The sequence below is a fragment of the Acomys minous genome (genome assembly GCF_964271855.1).
Source record: "Acomys minous genome assembly, chromosome: 7".
Classification (NCBI taxonomy): domain Eukaryota; kingdom Metazoa; phylum Chordata; class Mammalia; order Rodentia; family Muridae; genus Acomys; species Acomys minous.
In genome coordinates this window covers 100,609,510-100,624,419 of record NC_140488.1, presented here as the reverse complement: position 1 = coordinate 100,624,419, position 14,910 = coordinate 100,609,510, and the positions used below count along the sequence as shown (strand labels likewise).

The 14,910-nt window shown below is 36.9% G+C and overlaps 2 protein-coding genes across 4 annotated transcripts in view; one reads left to right on the top strand and one right to left on the bottom strand.

The window, feature by feature from the left end:
* HCCS (holocytochrome c synthase) overlaps positions 1-3,089 on the top strand; it is a 68,476-nt gene extending 65,387 nt beyond the window's left edge. Inside the window, exon 8 of the mRNA XM_084789394.1 lies at positions 3,032-3,089. Coding sequence (XP_084645520.1) covers positions 3,032-3,074 — 43 coding nt within the window. The 3' untranslated portion in view covers positions 3,075-3,089. The remainder of the gene's footprint in view (positions 1-3,031) is intronic.
* Positions 1-14,910, bottom strand: part of ARHGAP6 (Rho GTPase activating protein 6) — a 483,165-nt gene that overhangs the window by 39,401 nt on the left and 428,854 nt on the right. For all 3 annotated transcript variants that reach the window (XM_084789389.1, XM_084789390.1, XM_084789391.1), the window contains exons 4-6: positions 9,421-9,677; positions 7,554-7,749; positions 1,736-1,791 (exon numbers count right to left, since the gene is read on the bottom strand). In XM_084789389.1, coding sequence (XP_084645515.1) covers positions 1,736-1,791; positions 7,554-7,749; positions 9,421-9,677 — 509 coding nt within the window. The remainder of the gene's footprint in view (positions 1-1,735; positions 1,792-7,553; positions 7,750-9,420; positions 9,678-14,910) is intronic.

Sequence of the window (14,910 nt, the reverse complement as noted above, 5' to 3'; positions counted from 1 at the left end):
AAATTACAGGGTATAGAAAAGTTATATAAAAACAAAAAATAGTGAGCTAAAACATATTTCATACTCAAATTTAGTCCTAAGTTACCACTAATTGCATCCTATTGAGTGAGTAATCCTTAAGTAAATCCTGACACAAAGATTTTCCTTAAAAAATAGATCCAAACAATGTTAAGGAATAATTGTTGGCAACATCAACTGTCCATCTGATGAAAATACACATCACTCTACTCAATTGCTCACTTTTTCCATACAACTTTTCATCCGCATTTACAAGACAGCCAGAATGAAGAGGATGCCCACTGCAGTACTACAATCAAGATGGCTAAGGTACATCATGATTCTGTCCTGAACACACACATGTGACAAAGATGCACACACACACACACACACACACACACACACACACACAGAGAGAGAGAGAGAGAGAGAGAGAGAGAGAGAGAGAGAGAGAGAGAGAGAGAGACAAAGACAGACAGACAGACAGATAGACAGATATAGAGGTGGAAAGTGGGCAATGGAAAGAGCTAGGTTAATTCACATGCTCTTAAATCTCTATAAACCTGCAAAGAAAGGGATGAAGGAGGGATGCTTCAATCCCTACAGCAGGAGGGATGATTCAATGAGATATTATTAATAAATATATTCATTAATCTTACATAGGTGTGAAGCATAGAAGACATTGCTGAACAATTTTCCATTTTACAAGTGTCATGGTGAACTGTTAAATGTTGTTTGTTCATCTTGTGTGATTTTAAGAATACAAATAAACTATTTAGGGAAAAAAACCTTTATCTAAACAATGAAGAAGGTACATGGGAGGGTATTTACTTCAACACATGAACAAATAATTCTTTAGCTTCATCTAACTAAGATTTTTATCTGGCTTACCTTTTAAATTGTAGAGTTCCTTATTGTCTTGCAACCAATAGGATAAAAATAACATTGTAACTGTCTTTTACTAACAAATCCATTCTATTAGAGAATGGTTTGGCTTTTATGAAACCACACAACCACAAATACCTATCTGATCAAAGAAAAGTATCCCTGATGATCTAATATCAAATTTCTGCCACAAGAATATAGTGCAAGACTGGAAAAATAAGGAATAGCCTTATCATGAAAAAGGAATAAGGGAACAGCGGTTCCATAGATTTTTTTTTTTTTTTTGGCTTTTTGAGACAGTCCTAGAACTGACTTTATAGACCAGGATGGCCTCAAACTCACAGAGATCTGCCAGCCTCTGCCTCCCAAGCACTGGGATTAAAGGTGTGTGCCATCATGCCCAGCTCCCATAGAATCTTATAAAGCATTTATTTCTGCTAAAGAAATGGCATAAATGTAGCATCAGATTAGATGAGAGTGTATAAAACATTTTTTCCTATCATATTTTGGTAAAATTGGCCACTACAAAATTATTTTCTATTTACTATCACTTGCTGATTAGGCATTTTTGAATCTCCCAATTTTCCTGTTTCAATGCCATTTTTGTAAAATACTTTCCTTAAGCTGAGCATGGGATGGACTTGGCTAGGCATATTTTTTTGATCCCAACTCCATCTTTCTAAATCAGTGAATTGTTCTGAGTAGTGTTTCATCCCTTGGGTCTTAATTATATCATAATCAATTGGAGAGTAAGGAAAAGATAGAGGAGAATTTACATAAACTTGAAATTTCTACTTAGTAATTCTATTTATGTCAATTGAAATGGACAATATGACCTTAAGTTTTCACTTACTTGTCTTACTCTCTTTTTTGAGCTTCCAACTCGGAATATCCCCACAGTCTGGAGGCCTATAAATAAGCAAAAAAATAAAAAAAAATCAATATAGAAACAGTACAATATGTTTGTGCAGAGCTGTGATCTGCAGCCCAGCAGCAACTTCACAACATTCAGTGACACTTCCATAAGCCATACTATTTCTTGTTCTCCAGATACATCAGAGTTATTTTATATGAGATGGTTTGGGATATTTTCTCACTGTGTGATTATAGATGCTATAAGCCAGAGAGATTTTCTTTCTTTCTTTTTCTTTCTTTCGTTCTTTTGTTTGTTTTTAGTTTTTCAATACAGAGTTTGTCTGTGTAGTCTTGGCTGTTCTGGACTCACTTTGTAGACCAGGATGGCCTTGAACTCACAGCAATCCGCCGGCCTCTGTCCCCCAAGTGCTGGGATTAAAGGTGTGAGCCATCATGCCCGCTCTGGACAGGTTATCTCTTGAGGCAAATCTTCTATAGCATGGATTTGAGGATGCAGGTGCAGTTCCTAGCAGCCACATGGCGCTTCACAAACACTTGCAACTCTACTTTTAGGAGTTTCAACAGCTATATCTGTCCTCTGCAGATACGTGCATGCATGTGGTATACAAGGCTAATCTCCCACCCACATACAGACATAAAACAAAACATAATAGAATAAATTCTTTTAAAATTTGGTCTTTAAAATATCAAAAAATTTCATTACCACATATTGGAATTTTCAACAATAGTTGTTTAATGATATCGAATTTTCAGGCAACACCCATGTAAGACTCACAAATTGTGAGTCAGTGTGCTCTCTTAATGTCTTATGGTGTGCTTTCTTCTTCCTCTATTTTTCCATCTCCCTATACCATTGATCTTGTGAAGAAATAGCATTGGTTTCTCACTGTCTATATTTGGATATTTCATGATTTCCTTTCTGTGGTTCCCCTCTTCCCTTGATTTTCCATTAACATGAGAGCTAAAACACAAGGTTTTTATGGGCAGTTGTAATTATCAGGGGTAAGAATATTTTATAAGATATATTGTATTCTTCCTTTAGAAGACAGGCATTTTTCCATGTTCCTTCTTGCTTTTTGAGGCAGGGTCTCACTCTGAACCAGGCTGATCTCTAACTCACAAAGATCCACATCTCACTGCCTCCTGAATGCTGGGCTTAAAAGCATGTGATACCATATGAGGCTTCCATTTTCTTGAGACTCCTTCATTATTACTACTGAGGAGCATTCTCTACATGTTTTCACTGTTTGTTCATTTTTCTCTTCATAATCAGGCATAAGAATGGTGCTACATTGGAAGGGCTAGCGGCCATTTGAAACCACGTGAAAATAGTTGATCTGAGAGCAAAACCAGTAAATAGACAACCCTCATAGTATTGTTTGAATCTTGCATTCAGACTCCAAGTCTATAAATAAGGATTCTCGGCTGTTGGAACAGGTAAGGGGACATTCTCCTTAATGTACTTTCACCTGCACTTATTTCACCTGCACTTATTTCACCTGTGACTGAAAGAATTCTGACTAGTACAATATATCAAATTGGAAAGAATTTTAAAATTTATACCATTACTTCTTTCTATCCAGAAGCAACAAAGCAAAAGGCTTTCAGTTCTCTTCACAGGGCTTTATTTACATTATAGGCATTCTGCATGTATCTTTTACATTAGTATTAATTATTTGATTATTATATGGTATCAATGATTCTTTATCTCAAAAATAATAAACATTTACATTTTGATATTAAGTATTAACAACTTTATTTTATGTGTTTATTGTATGTGTTTATATTACCTACACACACACATATTTATGTATATCTCACCACATTCCTTGGTGCCTGTGAAGGCCAGAAGAAGGAGTCAGATCTTCTGAACCTGGAGTTAAGGATGGCTATAATCTACTTGTACTTAAGCAGCAAGTGCCCTTAACTACGGAGCCATCTAAGTATGACCCTAAGTTAATATCCTAATTATTAACACTTTGTAGTTGGGTTTCCAATGGGTTTTTATTTTTATTTTTTATTTAAAAAACACAATAGCACCAACATCCCATTCATCACTTCTATTTCTTAAAAGTGTTATTTTGAAGTTTCAGATGACTTGAAAGAACTGTATCAGGAGGCTGGTTATTGCTAATTTGCATGGATGCTTTGGGGGTAAGGCATCTACTCAATCTTTTTATTACAGTTATCAATTTGCTTCCTAACTGAGATCAATTCTCAAGCTAACTTTTTATTTTCTACTTCTTTGGGATATGAGATTCAATTTAGAGTAAGGTGCAGAATTATATTTCTGCCTTTGTAAAATGATGTTAAGTACCTTCTTCAAAAGGCATGTGTTGATTTAATCAACCAATATAGAATTCTTAGAATAATATATGATATGTGCTATTATTTAGAGAAAGGCAAGTTATGAATTGTATCAATGAGTCTTCTATGTGCAACACAGAGAAAATAACATTGTGCTTTAGAAATGCTATATTTTGCTAAGTTTATATTTCTTTTTTTTTACTTTTAAAAAAATTTTGGTTTAATTAATTTATTCAGATTACATCTCAATTGTTATCCCCTCACTTGTATCCTCCCATTCCTCCCTCCCTCCCTCCCTCCCTCCCTCCCTCTTTCACCCTATTCCCCTCCTCTAGGTCTGTGACAGGAGGGGATCTCCTCCGCCATGATATGGTCACAGCCTCTCATGTCTCATCTTGGTAGCCTGCTTATCCTTTCTCTGAGTGCCACCAGGCATCCCCACCAAGGGGAAGTAAAGTTTATATTTCTTATATGCCTTCTAAATAACTCAATTTCCACACAACCAAGATATCAGAGGAGAACTGTCACACAAGTAAGAATGTTCATTTGAATGGGTTTCTCCTGCCCATAAATGCCCACTTCTATGAGACTGTTCTTTCGATCATAACAATTTCCCACTGGGCAGTAATTCTGGTGTGGCTCAATCATCTCTAATTATATTTTGGCTTTTTAAATTGGATTGATTTTTTTTTAAAGGTCTAACAAACAACTGTTTTTTGGACGGACAATGGCTTTTTCTGACATAACCTTAAAATGATTTTCCCCAGAGAGAAAGAATAGTTTAGCTACTCAACAATCAGGACATAAGGCAGTCACAAAAAGAAAAAAAAATGGGTGGACACTGAAAAGACACCCATTTCACAAAGAACTGTGACTTTGCTGAGTCCTGTCCCAGAAACTGATGTGATCATCTTTCTCCCCTTTTCATCAGAAACTTAAGTAGAAACCAGACCCAGAAGCACCTGAATCTCAGGCTTAGAGATGTCAGGAAAGGAGGGCAGGCACAGTAAGCAGTGGATCCCACCCTAAACTCAGCTTGAATCCCAGAAGCATCCTTTGAATCTCTGTTACTCTTTGTCTGCCTTTTGGATGCTTCTGGAGAATTGAGATGCTTAAGGAATTTTGACTTAATGATAGAGAAGGCATTTAAAGTAATATATGTATGAAAAAGGGTTGGGTAAATGAATATACATGAAACCAGTAAAATGTTTAAAGAACAATTTAGAGAGGGTGGAAAAAGAGTCTCTGATAACTATTTAAAGACTAAAGTGACACTTGTCCTCTACTACTCATTTCAAAACAATAGGCAAATAAAGTGTTAGAGTAGAAATGCTTTTGGTGTTGCTTGTCTTCTTTTGTTTTGAGACAGCATCACATAATAACATAAAAAACAACATCTAAAACACTTTATAAAACATTATCTTTTGAAGTTTTTATTTTTTCTATTTGCTTGGAGTATTCAAATTAATATCTATTTGAATTTGAATGTGTATCCTATTTTCTACATTCATGTGATATAAATACTATAGACACCTAGAATACAGTCAGGACCTTACATAGTTGATCAGCTTATGTCTTGATTTTAGGACCAAATTATACATTAAATATTATTTGAAAAACATAGATCTAACATTTAAATGTATTTATTTCTTAAGTCATTTCATTTATCTAGTGATTTTTACTCACACGGACTTGATTAAGCAATTGAAATGCATCTTTCATATTTTTCCACAAAATTGTTTTTGTAATTAGTAAGTAAATTACAATGTTCACAGTTTTATCCTGTTCTCCTTTTGAAATAGGATTTCACAAGGTTGTCCAGGTTAGCCTTGAAGTCACTCTGTAACACAAGAAGACCTTGAACTTGAAATCTTCCTGCTAAGCCTCCTACATAGCTGGGATTGAAGTCTATACCAACAAGCCCACCAGCTACTTGTTCTTTTTGTTTTATTTTTTTTATTTTTATTATTTTTTTTGTTCTTTTTGTTTTAAAAAAAACTGTAACACACATATTATCTTTAAAATGAATAAATAACTAAGAAAGTTTTTCCATGTCCACAAAGTATGTGGTAAATCTATAGCAAATAAAAATATGTGGTGGATATGGCATTTTGATGAGCTAAATATCTAAATTTCAGAAATGAATTAAAGTCATCATGTTAATAGGAATTGAATTGCAAAGGGATGGCAAGAGACATTAAGAGAAGGTATTTACAGAAAGGCAAATTTTGCTTTTGTCAAAAGAAGTGTTGTAAGTATTGTAAGTATGTTGTAAGTATAAAAACATCCAAGGGACTCATGCTCTTTTTGAAGGGCTCCTAGTCCAATGCAAGTGATACATTTTTTAAAATGCTTAATCAGAGCCCCTAGGGAAGACTTTTATGGTTTGGGACTCCAAACAGCATCAAAATTCCCAGTCTTGTTGATCCATGCAGCTTCTTAAGTCAACACTAAAATTGGTGCATTTTATTCATTAGAGGAAGTTTTTGTTGTGCCTGCTTTGGCAGCACATATACTAAAATTGGAACGATACAGAGAAGATTAGCATGGCCCCTGTGCAAGGATGACACGCAAATTTGTGAAGCCTTCCATATTTTTAAGTAGAAGGATCCAGAGGGTCCTAGAAACCTACAAGTAGAACATTATGATAGGCAGATTTGGGCCCAGGGTTCCCGCTCAAACTAAGGCACCAGCCAAGGACAATACAGGCGGTAAACTTTAAACCCCTACTCAGATCTAGCCAATGGTCAGAACATTCTCCACACTTGAGTGGAGAGTGGGATATGACTTTCTCATGTACTCTGGTGCCTCACATTTGACCATGTCCCCTGGAGGGGGAGACCTGGTGGCACTCAGAGCAAGGACAGCAGGTTACCAAGAAGAGACTTGATACCCTATGAGCATATACAGGGGGAGGTAATCCCCCTCAGGAACAGCCATAGGGGAGGGGAATAAGGGGAAAATGGGAGGGAGGGAAGAATGGGAGGATACAAGGGATGGGATAACCATTGAGATGTAACAAGAATAAATTAATAAAAAATATATAAAAATTATTTTTAAAAAGCCATGATTCATTAAAAAAAGAATTACATAAACCCCAATTAGCATATTCCCCTTTATTCTAATATAGAATTTTTTTTGCTATAGCTGGCTTACAAAGTCAAGTCTTACCTGGTGGCACTCAGAAGAAGGATAGCAGGCTACCAAGAAGAGACTTTGATACCCTATGAGCATATAAAGGGGGAGGAAGTCCCTCTCAGTCACAGTCATAGGGGAGGGGAGTAAGGGGAAAATGGGAGGGAGAGAGGAATGGGAGGATACAAGGGATGGGATAATCACTGAGATGTAATAAGAATAAATTAATAAAATAAAATTTAAAAATGAAGTTTTTGTCTAGTGCTTGCTCAAAGGAACACAGAACTGAAGCTTAGTGTACATAAGGATGATGCTTCTTTGAATCATTAATAGCTGGTGTCAAGTCTACTTACCATGTTTTTCTAGATGCTGGCAGCAGCTGTCCACCAGCCTGGGGACCTGTCTGTAAATAGGATTCAGACTCAGCTTCTTATCTCTGGCCTTTTCTTTTTTATTCTGAGCCTCAGCAGGCAAGGAGAGCTGTAAAGCTTCTAGGAGTCGAGACTGGTTGTCATCCAGATCGGTGATGGAATCCACTGACATGGCACCCTGTAAATGATGTGCAGATTTGAAGAAGAGGGCAGGCAGCAGAAAGAAAAGAAGCTGCTTGCAGAGGCCACCCAATAAATATCCATGGAGGACCACCACTCTCAGAAGACAATATTGCTTGATTTAATTATTCATTTCTGACATATTTGTTTATTGCTGCCATGTTAAGAGGAAAAACTACGTGCCCTTTGAAAGAGTTAGGAAATATCTACAACATAGGATAAGTATTGTTAGCTACAATTTCAATACACAGACTTTTCCAAATGGAAGACAAGAGATGGGAAACATATAATTAAAATACTTTGATTCAACCACTCCATTTTTTGAAACAAAAATTGCATACTCAATGAATGAGGTAAAGGCATAGAAGTCTTGTGGATTAAAAAAAAATCCTCAATTCCAGCTCTAGGAAGTAGAGTTTAAACATAGGAAGATTCAAACTGGGCATTGTGGCACATGCTTGTAAACCCAGAATGCAAGAATTTACAGCCATCCATTGTGGATAAAGGTAATGGAGTCCTGGGTAGAGAAAGGGACATTTTAGGAAGTGAACTGCCTAGGTTCTAAATTCTCCAAAAGCTCAAATTTAGAGTTTTGTGCTATTATTACTTGGGCTTAAAACAATCTAAGATAATTGCAGGCTTAGAAGAACAAATTAATCCGAAAAATGCAAACATTCCACAATTTTGTCAGTTTTTCCAATTTGAATCATAGTCAATAACCATAAAAATTAGCAGGGCCTCACATCTTGCTATACCTTAGAATACATTTTGAATGTTGGTAGCACATTAAGAAATACGACTTATAAATGGAACTCTGGTTGTATATTTAACTAGGACAGTCTTTAATGTCTGAAGATGGCAAAGATTTCCACCCCTAAAACGTAGAGGAAAGGAAAAGACCTCTCAGGGACATGTGACATGCAGTGACTATGCTGATTATCATCCGGCAGGCCTGAGAAACTCAGCTTTCTAGGTTTGCAACTAACAAGCAAAGAGCACAGAGCCTAGCATGCAATGTCCACTGAATCACTGACACCATATTGCTATAGCATGGATTTAGACAAGTCTGCATATAACTGTACAGCTCTATTTAAGGGGAGACAATCTCTATTGTTAAGAAAAATCTAAATCTCTCATTGAATTTGAACAGTTGTGGTTAACTCATTGATCCAGGTACATTCTAAGAATGACATTGAAGAAATTAATAGAAACACTTGACCTTGGCCTCAAGAATCTGACTCTAGCATAGGTGTATCTAGTCTGTAGCCCATGCACAGTTCGTGCTCAAGAAGTACACACCTGAGTCACAGAACAAAATGACAAAAGCAATTCTCACAATGTTTTACATCATTTTCTAGATTTGTGTTTTGGAATATTCATAGCTAACCTAGTATGCATGTGGCCCATAGGTTGCAGGGTGGACTTGTCTGACTGAGCAGGAAGTCTAGCAAGCCAGCAGGAGATAACAACAGACCAACATAATGCAGAGATTTGGATACAAAGTTAACCAGGAGGGAAAGGGAGTGATAGCTGCCACAGGGACAGTACTGGTTATTCCCTACTACAAGACATATCTGCGTGTCCAGTTTTCATGTTAGTAGAGACTCAAAAGGACAGCTTTATTCATTTACAGTTTCCTCAGAGTCAGAGGGGATCCTGGCCAACTTACCCTTCTCCTGGCCCGAGGAGCTGGTTCGGGAGTGTTCGGTGATGTGGACTCATTTGGTGTTTCTGAGGTTGAGCTGAGAGATGAGTTACTGCTTGAGAGTTCTTTGTTTTGTCTTTTATTCCCAAATGGGAGGAGAGAAGACACAAAATCTGATGCATCCTTCTGTTCCTCCCTCTGCAAGTCTTGCTTTAGTTTATATGCCCGGTCATTAGCAATGACTTGGGATAAGGGCATTCCAAATGCCTGTGGGATGAATTCTGCAAGAAAAAAATCAGATGTTTATATTCAGGGAAGGTCCAGAAAGGAGAGCATGCTCATTCATATCTCATCTATAAAAGCAGACATAGTCAAATTACTGCTTTCCAATGAATTGATTCATAAGTCAACATACTTGCATGACTGTGTTGTCAAACATAATGGCCCAGTGTTCCATTTCAGTAAAGGAAGCTAGTAGGTACAAATATACACTTTAGAAATTTGGTTCTCTAATCTTTCTTCATGTACTCAACTTTGTTTAAAGGTAATAACTTTACTAAGAAGTTTGACATTTTGACAAAATATAAACAGTATTTTATGCTCATGAACACAAATCATTATGAACTGTTATACTTCAATTTATATGCTTTAAAAGTCTTTGAAGGCACAAGGAAACCACTTGTATACATTCACTCAATAAATGTTGATGGAACACCTACTATTTGCTGTGTCAAGATTCACAATGGGGTGGTATAAAATATCTCAAGTCCTTTCTTATGATGTGGTCTGAGGTAAGGAGGGGATTGCACAATCAGATATGTAAATAATTATAACAGAGTGACTCCATGTGAATAATAGAGCAATAAATGAAGCCAAGGTTGGAATTCATTTGGTATCCTTTAAGGCTCCCAATAGAAGAGGCAGTGTAGGAACTAATAGCCCTAAGGAGCAAAGGAGCAATTTAGGAACACTTTAAGAAGTTTGCTCTTTTTCCCCTTTTGTTCCTCCTACTTCCAGCCATCTGAGTTACAGAGGTTCCTTCATGGTCTTTCTCAGGCTTCTTGATGGCCACCTGCAGAATGAGACTTGATGTAGCTTGTAAGAGTCCCAGGATAAATTTTTGTTGAATTCTTTACTAGGGACCGTTTGGGGAAGAGACACAATACGGACTCTTTGACTTTATTTAGCAATATGCATATAGTCACTTTCTGCATCACTCTGGTCAATCCATATATATTAAATCATCAGAGATAGACATTTTATTAGTAGCATTTTAGATTTATGTCAAAATATTAATAATTCAGTTAAGTGCATTATTGTTGTTAGATTCAAAATTACATCCCTTAGCAGCCACAGCAAATTGGAATCTAGGAGAGCCCTTGTTTTTATAAGCCCTGTGAATGGAGCTGGAATGATCAAGGGAAAATAACTCTAAGGCTATTTGTTCGCAGAACAAAAAAGCTAACATTAAATCAGGTGGGAAGAGGCTTTAAAAGGTTTTCCTGCTTGATTCATGGTAACATTTTAAACTAGGCTAATAGCCAAGTCTCCATTAAGAGAAGAAATGATACTTTAAAGACATATATCTCTGGTCCCCTTCGAAGATGTAACTTGCTTTGAAGTAAAATGGCCTAAGTTCATCTGTGGATTTTCAGAGGTGCTTGCTCTATCATTGAACTATGAGGCATATGGCAATCAAAGCCTTATGCCTCTCTCTTTTGAGATAAGACCATTACTACATTCCCACCAGCATAAAAACTAGAGATCCTGTCTCAAAAAAAGGAAAAAAAAGATTCAGGAAATAATCATATACTCTCCAAAAAGTGTGGACCACACATTAGGTAAGACTGACAGCTACATAGAATTCACAGGCTTGATTGGGCATAGAAACAACAAAGAGGACTTTGAGATAGGTCATGTGATGTAGTTCCATTAAAATAGGCATATGCATGACAAGGAATTGTTCTCTGATAGGGGCATTCCAGTTTTCTCACAGACATTTTTCCATATAAGGAAACCCAATCAGATTTATTTAGAGATTTTCAGTATCTCTGGGAAAAAGAAAAAAATACATTTTACCTTGGAGTCTGCAATTTCTAAAACGATTTCTTTTATCTTTAATTATGTGTAAATGTGTGTCTATTTGTAGGTTTGTGCATGTGTGTGCGAGGCCTGAAGCTGGATTTACATGTAGTTGTGAGCCACCATTCAGAATCTGGGAACTAGACAAGTCCTCTGAAAGAGCAGTCCATGCTCTTTGGCCACTGAGCTATCTTTCCAGCTGACCCCTAGTTTAGAGTTTTAAATATTTGAAAGTACACCACTCTGTTTGTAAATTGTAATAACTGATACTAAACAGGAAACATATGAAGTCATCCTCTCCTGATAGTTACTCTTCCTTTAATCTCATTCAAAAGATGTAGCCACCAAGAATGGGTTTTTATTCCTCTCTGGTGTGGTAAGCTTCTGTTAAGGCCAAGCTCATTTTTTCTATGCTAGAGTTTTGATGTGGGCGCTTTAGTTTCATGCTGCTTTTCCCAAAGACTCTCATAGGCTTCATAAAGCAGCTCTCTCTAAGCTCCAAAGTATGGGATGTTTTCTTGAGGTCTTTGAAACAGTCTAGGAAGGAGCCCTGAGAAATTTTTCTACTTAAAAATATGGCTATGGTGAAATTTTAAAAATCCATAAAAATTCTATCGGGAAAATGTGTCATTTGTGTGTTAAAAAAGCATTGGGTGCATAAGCCTATCTGAGTTCAAACCTTTCTCTGTGTGTGAGGATGTCAGAGAAACATGAAGATTCTTTGCAAAGGCAGAAGCTAATAAACTTGATAATAGGCTTTTTTCTAATGACAAAGATATTACCCAATACTTGCTATGCTGTGGCCAGGGACAACTAGTATTATGTTATAATCCAAGCCATGTGTTCCACCAGGATATTAACAGTGGTTGTCTCTGCCTTTTCATGAAACACAGGGTCAAAAGGTGACAAATTTTCCTCTTTATTCTCAACCTTTTAGAGTTCCGCCCTCCCACCTGTGGCAGAAGCTTACCACCATAATCTTCTCCCTGTCCTTCACTCTGTCGTTTTCTAGTATTATTGGCTCTGACTCATGTTTAAACCCCCAATCTTCCCCAAAACATAGTGGTTTGCCAGACCACTTAGATGGTTCACATGACTCTCTGTTCCCAGATTTCCTTGTCTGCTTCCTCTTTTCTGACCTTTGCCTGCATACCACCATTGCCACCCACTGCCTTCATCCCATTCTGGACTTTGTTCTCCCCAGAATTTATACTTCCTTTTTATCTCCATCTCTCACTTGTCCTCTAAGCACCAACTGCTTCCTGTTTCTTTATGCCTGTATGTTCTAAAGGCATATCTCACTCCCAGCCTTTCCTTACTAGACCTTGCTCTTCATGAAGTAAACAAGACTTCTGAAAGCCATACAGTAACACTCCTCTCCTTTTCATATCTCATTTCTATTGCATCATCTTAGCATACCACCCTCAGGCTATCTTCTGTTTTTATCTACTTGTCTCTACTTCTACCACAATTCTTATTTCATTGTACCATTCCTTTGTTCCTGGATTTCTGAAGAGCTTTCGAACTGTGCTTCCTCTAATCCTTTGCATTGGTGTCAGCTCCACTCAAATTTTATGTCATATAATGTAGCATGATAGTCTGATTTAATTTAAAACACCATGAAGTCACTCCTTCATTGGTATATTTTCATGATGTCTCAACATTGTTATGCAGACCCAAAGTTGTGCCATAGTCGACAAAGTCCTCTGTGAGCTAACCTCAGCCCCTTCCTACCTTTCTCTGGAACTACAAACATCCTGGTCATTCTCTTCACTAGTAATTGTGTGTGTGTGTGTGTGTGTGTGTGTGTGTGTGTGTGTGTTTGTGTCCATGTCTTTGGGGTTTAGATTTATATATGCACACACACACAAGGGAGTCAGAAACCATTGATTCCCTCCTCAGGTCCTTCTCACCTTTCATTTGAGACCAGATGTCTCACTGGCCTGAAACTTTGCCAATTTTTTTAGGCAAATGGGCAGTGAGCTTCTAGGGATTTACTGTCTCCACCTCCATGGTTCATCCTTTCTGGGATTATAGGAACACACCACCAAATCTAGCTTTTCAAATGTAGGTTCTGAGGTTCTGATTCAGATACTTATACTTGTGTGGCAATCATTTTACTTAAGTGATGTTCTTAGCCCATACAGATGACCTTTAATGACAGTATTGAATCCATTTCCTTGGAGGAGTAGTACATGTAATTAATTCTTATGTTTTTAGTAATACTTAATGTGAAGCAAACATAAAAGTTGTAGCAAATAGTCTTTTATATGTTTCACTTTACAGCTCCTCGTGACCTAGATAGTGACACAATAAGCATGACACAATAGGATTTTTGTACAAAAAAAAGGTATCCCAATTGATACTCTGTCAATGTCTCATGGGAAAGTTATGCAAAAGTACTACCTAGTCCCCAGATGCCTTGATTAGGGAATCCCAGGAACTGGATCAAAGTAGCTTTTAAAAATTTTATGTAGTTATTTATTTAGATTTTCCTCAAAATGTGAATCTTTTTTGAGACAAGAAAGAATTCCCCGAATTTCTGAGAGTTACTTTTGTTTGCCAAATAATTAAACTACAAGAGATTAGGGACTTGGAAATCTTCTGTATGAAATTATGTTTTGCAAACCAATATGAATACTGCATTATTTCTACATAAAACCCAAAAGATAGATTGTGTTGTTTAAGTGGCAGCATGGATGCAGGGATGGCATATGATCTATTGTATATTTTTACATCAAGCAGTTAAATATCATGCGGGACATGATTCATGCTGATGGAATTGATTAATATAGCAGCATATCAAATATTTGTGAATCACTTTTTTATTGGGAGAGCAGGTCATCCGTGAAGAGCTGCTCCTCTTTATTTTTAGATGGCCTAACCCAACAGGTCATTCAGAGTTTCCTGTTTTTGTTCTCTCCCTCTTGGATTTCAGTGATAATCATTTTTCACATGTGCATCTGTTATGAACCCAAACACTAATATTCAAAGGGAAGGAAATAATGTGAACTGATTACAAATGTGCCACATCAGCAGAGAGCCATTCCCAGGTTCTGGTTCCCAGTGTTGACATGGATAAAAGCTTTATGTTTTGAAGAGCTGAGTTCATATAAGACTATAAGAATAAATCATAAAAAGTAGACTATAATAATGGGTTCCAAATGACCTTTACAACTAAAGAGTGCAAACTCAAATTGACTACAAATGTCTCTGAAAGAATGGTTCAAGTGTCATTTCCCAAAATAGTGATGGAAATGGACACAAATCAGCATGATGAAAGTCAGCAATTGCCAAAAACATATGGGGCCCAAACCAAGCATCCTGTGATCTATAACAAAATTGCTGGGGATGGCCTACCTTTAGTAAGCCATGAAATGGAGACTGTTTCTTTTCTGTAGTCATAGTAGCTAAACCCAAACTCTTTCTCAT